Consider the following 13,069-nt stretch of genomic DNA (forward strand, 5'->3'; position numbering starts at 1 on the left):
GCTTCCTCCGTGGATTTGTTAGTTGTTGCTCTCGAATCCTGAGGGTCTTCTAACATTATAGCCACAAATTGGTTGCATTGCTCCTGTTTAGCCATATCATACTGATGACGACTAATAAGTCAGAAACACGTGTCTATGGTTGCATTTCATCTTGTGCATATTTTGTTTTTCATACTTATTGCGAGCCATGCCGATATTTATTAACTCGCGCTAACCTCTCCTTGTTATATATATATATATATATATATATATATATATATATATATATATATATATATATATATATATATATATAAACCAAAAGTATTTGCTGACAACGTAAGGAAGTAAACGTTCAATATTGGGTTTGCAGCAATAAAAAGTGAAATGTGTACTCTTGTAAATTTTTTATTCCAAGCTTTCGGACATGGTTATGTCCTTCATCAGGGAGCTACAAATGTGATGAATAGTTTGTTAACGTTGGTATAATTAATTAAAAAATTCGCTACTTACAAACTTATTGAGATTGTATCATCAATGATGTTATATTATAATGTTGATAAAATTTATCACAGTCTGTCATCTTTGTTAAGTCTAAAACTTACTCCTATATTTAAAATCAAAAATTGCTTTACATTCACAACACTTAATTATTATAAAACCATGCCATGACATTGTTATTCTTAATTTTATTATATCGCCATTAGTTTTTGTCACGACAATCAAGTAGTTTTTATTATTGGCTTTTCGGAACTCTCCGTGTGTAAATTTAAAAATATTCGAATTGACAGATGAAAACTCCACACCCACAATATCAAGCAACTGGCAGTACAGCAAATTATAGGCCTATCATTGGGTGTATTGTGGCAATATAAATTATTTTATATTTGTTAATATTAGAAAGGAGTGAAGCTTTAACCTGCCAATTCTTTAATACAAAGCTTTTCAAACTAACATAAAAAAATTATTCAGGTCATAATTCTAACAACGTTACAATTGATTGAGTTTTTATTTTGTATGACCCCAGTATCTGTGTGTATAAAAAAATTACTAAATTTTTAAACAAACTTCAATGAAAAAAAAAATTATCTTTTGAAAAAATCCTTTAAAAACTTTCTTTCCCTTAAATGTCCATTGATAAATTATTGGTTTTGTTATTGTTGCATTTATCTAGTAGTAACAGATAGGAGAACATTTCTTTTAGATGACCAATATCCGTTCTATGATTCATTGCATTAATATCTTGGCAAATGTAGGCCATTTCAAGAAAAAGTCTTTTGGTGATGTTACTTTCCTGTTCTACTACTTTGATGTTATTATAATCTATCCGATGCCCATTTTTAAATGCATGTTCACCCAATGCACTTCTTTCAGGATGTAGTCTATTATCAGACTTGTGGGATGTCATTCGGTCTTTAAGGCATCTTGATGTTTGACCATAGTATACTTGTTCACATGATCCGCACGGTATACAATAAACAACATCCGTTAAGGACAAGAGTGAGGATTGGTCTTTGAGTTTAGAAAAAACTTTGTTCACTGTTAGTACTGTTTTAAATGCAATTTTGATATTCTCAATAGATGAAAAAATTCTACTAAGTTTAAGGCAAATATCCTTAATATATGGAAGCGATACATATCTAATTGCGGTTTGTTTTGGTAAAGGATCTACAGGTCCTATCATATCTTGTGATAAAGATATATTTTCCTCGTTTCTTAAAAGACTACTTGAATTTTGTGGAGTGTTAAACAAAATTTTCTGTAGTAGTGTACTTGGGTATGAGTTTTCAATGAATAGGGTATAAAGAATTTTTAGATTTTTTTTTTTTTTTTTTTTGTATGGAAAGTGGTATCGCTGATTTTAAGGACACGATTTTTCATTTCTTTAACTAAATTAAGTTTCATTGAATATTTATGGTATGACCAAAAATTGAGATATCTACCCGAACTGATAGGTTTTCTATACCAATCAACCAGCAAATGGGTACCTTTTCGTATCAATTTGGTATCCAAAAAAGGTACTGAACCTGTAGCATCTTCACGTTCTAATGTGAATTGAATGTAGGGGTTGTAACTATTAAAATACCAAAGTATATCGTTTATGCCCGTGCTTGGTAATGCTAGTATTATGTCATCAACATATTTTTTTATAAAATGAAATTTATAAGGTAGAACAAGGATGATGGTGTCAAGTATGTGGTCCATTACATAACAGGAAATTATTGGTGATATAGGGTTCCCCATAGGTGTACCAAAAGTTTGTTTGTAAAATTTGTTGTTAAATGAAAAATAATTATTTTCGAACAGAAAAGTTAACAGTTTGAAAAAAGTGTCTTTATCAATGTTACAATGTTGAGAAATAATCTCCCATCTATTACTAATGGCAAGTATACATATATCTAGATAAACATTGCTAAATAAGGACACTACATCTAGGCTCGCAATAACGTAGCCTTCTGGTAATTGTATGTTGTTAAATATTATGTGCCTCTATTGGCACACCTACAGAAAACATTGCTAACTACTTAACAGATATTTTAACGAATGCATATAACTGTGAGAATGAATACTATATTAAAGACTCATTTCAAGTGAATAAATTATTTAACAACATACAATTACCAGAAGGCTACGTTATTGCGAGCCTAGATGTAGTGTCCTTATTTAGCAATGTTTATCTAGATATATGTATACTTGCCATTAGTAATAGATGGGAGATTATTTCTCAACATTGTAACATTGATAAAGACACTTTTTTCAAACTGTTAACTTTTCTGTTCGAAAATAATTATTTTTCATTTAACAACAAATTTTACAAACAAACTTTTGGTACACCTATGGGGAACCCTATATCACCAATAATTTCCTGTTATGTAATGGACCACATACTTGACACCATCATCCTTGTTCTACCTTATAAATTTCATTTTATAAAAAAATATGTTGATGACATAATACTAGCATTACCAAGCACGGGCATAAACGATATACTTTGGTATTTTAATAGTTACAACCCCTACATTCAATTCACATTAGAACGTGAAGATGCTACAGGTTCAGTACCTTTTTTGGATACCAAATTGATACGAAAAGGTACCCATTTGCTGGTTGATTGGTATAGAAAACCTATCAGTTCGGGTAGATATCTCAATTTTTGGTCATACCATAAATATTCAATGAAACTTAATTTAGTTAAAGAAATGAAAAATCGTGTCCTTAAAATCAGCGATACCACTTTCCATACAAAAAATCTAAAAATTCTTTATACCCTATTCATTGAAAACTCATACCCAAGTACACTACTACAGAAAATTTTGTTTAACACTCCACAAAATTCAAGTAGTCTTTTAAGAAACGAGGAAAATATATCTTTATCACAAGATATGATAGGACCTGTAGATCCTTTACCAAAACAAACCGCAATTAGATATGTATCGCTTCCATATATTAAGGATATTTGCCTTAAACTTAGTAGAATTTTTTCATCTATTGAGAATATCAAAATTGCATTTAAAACAGTACTAACAGTGAACAAAGTTTTTTCTAAACTCAAAGACCAATCCTCACTCTTGTCCTTAACGGATGTTGTTTATTGTATACCGTGCGGATCATGTGAACAAGTATACTATGGTCAAACATCAAGATGCCTTAAAGACCGAATGACATCCCACAAGTCTGATAATAGACTACATCCTGAAAGAAGTGCATTGGGTGAACATGCATTTAAAAATGGGCATCGGATAGATTATAATAACATCAAAGTAGTAGAACAGGAAAGTAACATCACCAAAAGACTTTTTCTTGAAATGGCCTACATTTGCCAAGATATTAATGCAATGAATCATAGAACGGATATTGGTCATCTAAATGAAATGTTCTCCTATCTGTTACTACTAGATAAATGCAACAATAACAAAACCAATAATTTATCAATGGACATTTAAGGGAAAGAAAGTTTTTAAAGGATTTTTTCAAAAGATAATTTTTTTTTTTTCATTGAAGTTTGTTTAAAAATTTAGTAATTTTTTTATACACACAGATACTGGGGTCATACAAAATAAAAACTCAATCAATTGTAACGTTGTTAGAATTATGACCTGAATAATTTTTTTATGTTAGTTTGAAAAGCTTTGTATTAAAGAATTGGCAGGTTAAAGCTTCACTCCTTTCTAATATTAACAAATATAAAATAATTTATATTGCCACAATACACCCAATGATAGGCCTATAATTTGCTGTACTGCCAGTTGCTTGATATTGTGGGTGTGGAGTTTTCATCTGTCAATTCGAATATTTTTAAATTTACACACGGAGAGTTCCGAAAAGCCAATAATAAAAACTACTTGATTGTCGTGACAAAAACTAATGGCGATATAATAAAATTAAGAATAACAATGTCATGGCATGGTTTTATAATAATTAAGTGTTGTGAATGTAAAGCAATTTTTGATTTTAAATATAGGAGTAAGTTTTAGACTTAACAAAGATGATAGACTGTGATAAATTTTATCAACATTATAATATAACATCATTGATGATACAATCTCAATAAGTTTGTAAGTAGCGAATTTTTTAATTAATTATACCAACGTTAACAAACTATTCATCACATTTGTAGCTCCCTGATGAAGGACATAACCATGTCCGAAAGCTTGGAATAAAAAATTTACAAGAGTACACATTTCACTTTTTATTGCTGCAAACCCAATATTGAACGTTTACTTATATATATATATATATATATATATATATATATATATATATATATATATATATATATATATATATATATATATATATATATATAAAGCAGTTAGGTAATATTGACTGACACTATGTAAAATCTTGTTAATTTTGAGGTTGCAGTCATAAATTTCAGGGGGCAGGATAAGTAAAACTCTTAGTTATTATCAAGCTTTCGCAAAATTTATTTGCTTCTTCAAGATATGCTAAAAAAATTTTTAGTAAATACAATGAAATTAAGACGATAAAAAATATTGTACATAAAAGCATAAAAAACTTACAACGTGAGGTTAATCCATTAAATTTTTGGCGTACATAACAAAAAAATATATAAAATTCTTAATCTAATTTCTAATCTTCTACAATGCCTTAATTTTAGATAATTTAAAAAGAGAAAAATAATTTGACAATTTAATTTGAAATTTAGTATGTCAGAAAGACATTTGTATCTGTTTATTATATTTTATTTTAAGTTGCTAATAACTAGTTTTTTATTATTTCTTATCTGCGTACTTATTATAGAATTTATGGATATAAGTAATTTGTAAAATATTAGTTTTAGCAATAAAGTGGCGCCAAATTTGAAAATTTAATTTTGAATTTAGTCAGGCAATTTAGTATTTTTAAATTAAAATATTTTTATATATATATATATATATATATATATATATATATATATATATATATATATATATATATATATATATATAAAACAAGGTTGAAATATTGGGGTAGCAGCAATATAAAGAGTTTTCTTTGAGATTGCTGCTACCCCAATATTTCAACCTTGTTTCCTAACTGTTCAGCAAAGATTATATACCTGTTATATATATATATATATATATATATATATATATATATATATATATATATATATATATATATATATATATATAAATATATATCAAATAAATTTTGCGAAAGCTTGATAATAACTAAGAGTTTTACTTATCCTGCCCCCTGAAATTTATGACTGCAACCTCAAAATTAACAAGATATTATATATATATATATATATATATATATATATATATATTGTTATATTTCTATTTGATATGAAAATTAAAATTTGATAATTATAAACAAAATTCAATTTAATATAAAATATTTTCAATTTTCTCAACCACGGGCATATAAATTTAGAACAACCTGTATACAACAAATTGTTATATTTAATTTTAAGAAGTGATTAAATAAGACTCAAGTGAAATCGATAATAGGTCATAATCGTTGTTCGCGGAAGGTTCGATCATTAGCCGATGCTAAATAAGACTTAGTAGAAATAGAGAATAGGTCATTAAAATTTTGTAATTAGTAGAAAGTAATTTTAGAATGGGAATTAACTATTTTTCTTTTGAAATCCATTAAGCATATTTAGAAAGTTTAAAAATTGGTTTTGAGGAATACTGCGAATGAGAGTTGGTGGTGGAAGTTTGATTTGTGAATCTGGAAGGGATATTTAGAAAGTAGGGGAATGAATGACAAATAGAGATCAGAATGTTTTGAGCTGTCGAGAAGTGAAGTCCAGTAGTAGACGGTAGTGTACGGAGAGTGAGAAAGCCGGTGTAGTTCCGTGAGTGTGGAGTATCTATCGTGGAACGAGAGGTAGGCCAGGTTGAGAGTAAAAGAACCTCTTTGAGCCAAGAGTTCCCGGTAGCTGATTGCAGTTTCGAAAAAGGTAGAACACAGCATCACGACAGAAGCAGGAAACGAGAGCTATACGAGCTAGTTTCAGAGGAGAACATTACTGGAAGCCAGGACGAGGTTTTGATTGCAGCCAAGGATAGCAGGAAACGGGTCTTGTGTGAAGACATTCTCAGTTCACCAGAAAAAGGTTAGTCTCATTTGTTTGGACATGAATGTATGGGTTTTTCGTATTAAATACCACATTTAAAATTGAAGAAACATAATCAATAATATCAGAAAAGCTTCATCAAACTTAAATAGAATTGTTGCTAATAAATCATAATAGTTAAATGTTAATAAAAACTTTCAATTGGAAACCAAAAGGAAATAAGATTCCCATGTATAAATGTTATGTTTAGGAATAATAAGATATAGCAAATATTAAGCAGTGATTGCCATTTAAATAAAATAAACAATATTTTGATTACAATTGTAACCCATATGTGTTATTATTTTACTCTTTTCTTTCCTATCCCGATTAGGAACCATTGAGAAATACTTAGAAGCCACGTATGTAAGTAATTAATTTTATAAAAAGCCCTGAGATTGAAAACATATTGATATGTGATCTGGTAAATTAATTAGATTATTATTAATGCATTGATTAAATTAAATGACATATAAAAATATTATCTCATATCAATAATCAAGATCACAACAACTGTCGTCCAACGTGGAAAGCATGGAAAAGTATTTCTAGTGGCAAATTTGAAGGATAGAAAGAGTAAAGCCGGTATTTGAAAATTTATATGCCTGTGGTAAAAAGTGAGATACTTACATTGGATAACATAAAATTTTAGATCTCTTTAGGTACAAATTTTACATAACTGATTTAATATTTTATTTTACGATATTTACATTTGATATATTTATTGACAATTTATAATATTTGGGTGAGAAAAAGTCGTCTTGGTAACATACTAGTAAAATTTCATATTTGGCGGGGACAGTACTTCTTGAAAACAAATGTCTGTGACAAGAAGCCAAAGCAAAGACAACAAAAAACAAAAAGAACATTCAGACCAAGAAGATAGTTCAGACACGACAATCATGGCATCAGAAAATCAGGAATTATCAGGAATAGATAAACTATTACAACTGATGCAACTCCAGTCACAAAAACTGGATGACAATCAAAGAGAAACACAACAAAAAATGGATGAAAATCAACGTGAAACGAAACAAGCCATGGAAGAAACATCAAAGAAAATGGATATAGTGGATCAAAAAATGGATGAAACACAGCAAAAAATGGATGACAATCAACAGGAAACAAAACAAGCCATAGAAGAAAACAACAGAAATATAGAGAGTATTAAGAAGGAAATGGTTAAAAAAATAGAAGAGATTGCAGAAAAGAGCGAGAAACAGGAGTTAGAGATTAAAGAAATCAAAATCCAAATAAAGGAGGTAATGAATTGCCAGAAAAAGGAAATAGAAAATTTGGAAAACAAGTTTAAAAACGCTATTCAAGCAGACAGAGAAGAAGTGGAAAGAAAGATTGCGGAAATCAATACTCAACAAAATGTCGGAGAAAGAAGAGAAATGGTTATACATAGCACAGATGACGTGAAGATAAGGTTTGGCGGGGATGTAAGAAGATTACACCCAGTGCCGTTCATAAATAGCCTGAAAAAGAAAATACAACACATCGGAAATTTCGAAACAGCAAAAGAAACCATCAGAAACCATCTCAAATATGAAGCAAGCCTATGGTTCGATAGCAAAGAAGAAGAATTCGGAAATTGGCAACAATTTGAACAAAAATTTTTGAATTATTTCTGGGGAAAGGTCCAACAATTGGAAATTAACAAGGAATTGCAAAATGGGAAATACAATGATAGGATGGGTGTATCAGAAAGGACATATGCTTTGCAAATTTACAATAATGCAAAACATTTACAATATAATTACTCATCGGAACAATTAGTTGAACTGATTGCAAGACATTTCGAGGAAACGCTGGAAGACCATATCACATTGCAAAATTACAAAGACATAGATAGTTTATGCCAATTCCTACAAATAAGAGAATCACGTCTAAGAGAAAGAAAATCAAGAAGGTCGCGAGAAGATTACAGGCCCCGAGAAATACAAGATTACAGAGATAGAAATCAAAATAGGAGGGACTATACAAGACGAGATTTTAATCCCAGAAGGGAAAACGAAAATAGAGACAACGGAAGAGGAAATTATGAACAAAGAAATAGGCAATGGAATGAGGACAGAAATCGAGAATACCAGAATAGAAACACCACACGCTCAAATCAAGAAAACAGAAATAATGGTAGACAAAATGAACAGGGATATCGAGAAAACCGAAACAGATCCGACAGACCTAGAGAAAATAGAAGAGAAGTAAATAATACCCAGGCAGATGAATATGACGGAGAGAGACATTATGACGAAAATATAAACAACGATGAGCAACCGGCGTCTTTTCACGACGGCGCTCACTAAAAACCAAAAATCAAACAGGAATCTTTTGTCACCCCAAGGAGTTTATTAAATTGGCAGGAAACAACGAAAAGAAAAATGGAGTTAATTTAAAATTTGTGGATGGATTTATCAACGAGAAACCAATTAAAATTATGATAGACACTGGATCTGAAATAACATTGGTCAACAGAAAACTAATAGAAGAAGTTAACTTAACAAATTTAATTTACAAAATACCTAGGGTAAATTTAGTGGGCGCAAACAAACGGACATTGGCAACTATAAATGAAGGCATACGAGTAATGGTACGACTGGGTAAGAATATGTATGCACTACAATGTGTAATAATGCCAAACATGTCACATGACATGATAGTAGGAGTTGACGAATTGGCAGAAAAACATGTAGTGATAGATTTTAAAAATAATACGATGAAACTAACAGAAGAAAAAGAAAAAGAACAGGACAAGGAACATGAGAAACAAAATACGGATGAATCAGGTAAAGAACAAACAGTGGAAATGAATTTGGCAGCGAAGCAAGGACAAAGAAAAAAAAGGAGAAAAGGTCAGAAAAAGATAAAAGAAAATGAAACCTGTGGCTCCTCAAAAGAAGAGTTGAGCCCAGAAGAAGAAAATTTGAGAGTATCAGAAACAAAGGAAACCTGGGATTCCTCAAAAGAAGAGACGAGCTCAGGAGAAGAAGAAATAAAGCTAAAAAATGAAAGTGAAAAGAATATGATTGAAACAGTGGTATTTGAAGAGGAGGTATATGCAAACGAGGATGCAGAATGCACGGTAAACATGTGTGAAGAATCTGAGAAAGAAGACAGAAAATTAATATGTGGAGAAGGGAAAGAAAAAGAATTGCGGTTGATGTTAAGAAACTACGAAAATTTGATCAATGAGGAAAACAGAGTGGCTAAAAAGTACGAACATTCATTTGAGGTGAAAAACTTGGGAAATTTTCGATCAAAGACTTACCCGATTCCATACAAGTATCGACAAGAGGTGAAAGAAGAAATAAATAAAATGTTGGAAGATCAAATCATCGAAAGATGTGATTCACCGTATGTTAACCCGATTGTGATAGTAAAGAAAAGCAATGGAGAATTGAGATTATGTTTAGATGCCAGGAATATCAACCAGCACACTGTATCACAATATGAATCACCTCTAAACATCGAGGCCATTTTTGGAAGAATCACCGGGTCACACATATTTTCGAAAATTGACTTAAAACACAGTTTTTGGTTGATACCGTTAGCTGAAAAGTGTAGAAACTACACCGCTTTTTCTATTGATGGTATTGTCTACCGGTTTAAGGTAGTGCCATTTGGATTGCAGAGTGCTTGTGCTGCACTCGTCCGAGCTCTACATACCATTTTGAATCGCCATGAAGATTTCATAGTTCATTATATCGATGATTTATTAATTTTTTCACAAGATACTCAGAGTCATCTGGAACACATAGAAATAATTCTGGAAGAATTGGACACAGCGGGATTGAAATTAAACATTGAAAAATGTCAATTTTTTCAAAAAGAAGTAATTTATTTGGGTTTTCAATTGGACACCAAAACAGTAAGATTAGCCGAAGACAGAGTCAAGCTCATAGATGAATACCCAAGACCAACGAATTTGAAAACATTGAGAGGTTTTCTTGGCACGATTAATTATTTTAAAAAGCTGATTCCCGATTTGAGCCAAAAGGAAATCCCTCTGATAAAATTGCTTAAAAAAGGAATAAAATGGAATTGGAAAGAAGAACAGGAGGAAGCTTTCGAAACATTAAAACGAGAATTCGCAAAAGGAACGAAAATATACCACCCTATTTACAATTTACCTTTTATACTCCGAACTGATGCGTCCATACAAAAATTTGCAGGAGTTCTGTCTCAAATACAAAACGACCAAGAAGTGCCGATATGTTTTATATCTCGAGTGACTAAAACACATGAGAGAAAATATAGTGTTACAGAATTGGAGTTTGCCAGTGTACTATATTGCGTAAACAAATTGAGGTTTTACTTATTGGGAGCAAAATTCACAATCGAAACAGACCATGCAGCTTTAGTACATATCATGAAGAATAGATTAGTAAATAATAGAATACATAGAGGCATTCTATTATTACAGGAGTATGATTTTGAGTTCCGATATATAAAAGGAAAAGACAACATAATAGCCGACGCTCTAACACGGGATGAGGACACCGGAAAAAAGGAAACAATTACTCTACAGGTGGGACTAAATAGATTAATACAAGAAGAAGGGATATATTCATTAAATGAGATAAGGACAAACCAGGAAGACCTAGAGGAAAGAGAGAAAAGAAGAGCGGAAGTAGAAAATAACATATATTTTAAGAGAATAGACGGAAAGGAACTATATTTAGTGACACAGACATTGGCCGAAAAGATAATAAAGAAATTACATGAGGACAATGGGCATATCGGTAGCAGAAAAGTTTGGCTCGTTTTTAGGGAAAATTACATCAGCCGACAGGATTACCGCATTGCAAAGGAAATTACCCAGAAGTGCGATGTATGTCAAAAATATAAGAGTCGGAATTTCAAAAACGAAAATGTTGCCAAAAATATTGAAGCCCGAAACAAACTAGACATTGTAGCAATAGATATGTTAAGCGATCTAATTATGACCACTAAAAGGAACAAACATATTCTGGTAATGGTGGATGTGTTTTCAAAATACGTAAAATTATATAGTTGCCGCACCACAAAGGGGGAAGAAATATTAAGAAAAATCGACAATTTTATAGCCATAGTAGGAACACCAAAAAAGATTCTACTGGACAATGCAACGTATTTCCGAAATGATCGTTTCAAGGGACAACTTCGAGAACGAGGAATAGAGACCAATTTTGTCAGCATCAGGCATCCACAGAGTAATCCGTCGGAACGATTCATACAGGAAGTGACGAAATTTCTTCGCATTGCAACAGATGGTCAACATCGCCACTGGGACAGGAAAATGGCGGAAATAGAAAGGTATCTAAATACAATTCCGAGCACAGTAACAAAAGAGACCCCAGAATACATCATGAAGGGTGTACTGCCGATAAGGCCATGGGAAGACCAAGATCCAAAAGAATATCAACAGCTGATTGAAACCGTACAGAGAAGATTACGGCGAAGCAACGAAAAATATATCCAAAGACAGGAACAAAATAGAAAAAGAAGACCAGTGACTTTCCAAAAGGGTGAAAAAGTACTCGTGAGGGCATTACGAGTATCAAATCTTCCTGGTGGCATTTGCGCAAAGTTGATGCCTGTTTTCGAAGGCCCGTACATCGTGAATAATGAAAATGGGATAAATAGTTATGAGTTGAGGCACAGGAACTCGGAAAAGATCCGAGGAATTTATAATATTCACGATGTATACAAATATCACGAATAAAAGACAGAATTACATGAAGTAGATAGTAAGTTAGGGTATAAGACGTAGATTAAAGTAAAGAAATATACAGGGAGTTGGTTTTGCCTCGAGAAAATTTATTTAAAAATGCAGATAAATTTTATCGAATACAAGGCGGGGATTTGTTATATTTCTATTTGATATGAAAATTAAAATTTGATAATTATAAACAAAATTCAATTTAATATAAAATATTTTCAATTTTCTCAACCACGGGCATATAAATTTAGAACAACCTGTATACAACAAATTGTTATATTTAATTTTAAGAAGTGATTAAATAAGACTCAAGTGAAATCGATAATAGGTCATAATCGTTGTTCGCGGAAGGTTCGATCATTAGCCGATGCTAAATAAGACTTAGTAGAAATAGAGAATAGGTCATTAAAATTTTGTAATTAGTAGAAAGTAATTTTAGAATGGGAATTAACTATTTTTCTTTTGAAATCCATTAAGCATATTTAGAAAGTTTAAAAATTGGTTTTGAGGAATACTGCGAATGAGAGTTGGTGGTGGAAGTTTGATTTGTGAATCTGGAAGGGATATTTAGAAAGTAGGGGAATGAATGACAAATAGAGATCAGAATGTTTTGAGCTGTCGAGAAGTGAAGTCCAGTAGTAGACGGTAGTGTACGGAGAGTGAGAAAGCCGGTGTAGTTCCGTGAGTGTGGAGTATCTATCGTGGAACGAGAGGTAGGCCAGGTTGAGAGTAAAAGAACCTCTTTGAGCCAAGAGTTCCCGGTAGCTGATTGCAGTTTCGAAAAAGGTAGAACACAGCATCACGAC

General features: G+C 31.5%; 2 protein-coding genes across 2 annotated transcripts in view; both read left to right on the forward strand.

The window, feature by feature from the left end:
- The window catches only part of LOC114331384 (uncharacterized), a 217,656-nt gene that overhangs the window by 94,402 nt on the left and 110,185 nt on the right, over positions 1–13,069 (forward strand). The gene's annotated exons all lie outside the window — the stretch shown is intronic.
- On the forward strand, positions 2,856–3,923 carry LOC126889678 (uncharacterized). The gene has a single exon (XM_050658199.1). The coding sequence runs from the start codon at positions 2,856–2,858 to the stop codon at positions 3,921–3,923; it is 1,068 nt and encodes a 355-aa protein (XP_050514156.1).

The sequence above is a fragment of the Diabrotica virgifera genome, chromosome 1 (assembly GCF_917563875.1).
Source record: "Diabrotica virgifera virgifera chromosome 1, PGI_DIABVI_V3a".
Lineage (NCBI taxonomy): Eukaryota > Metazoa > Arthropoda > Insecta > Coleoptera > Chrysomelidae > Diabrotica > Diabrotica virgifera.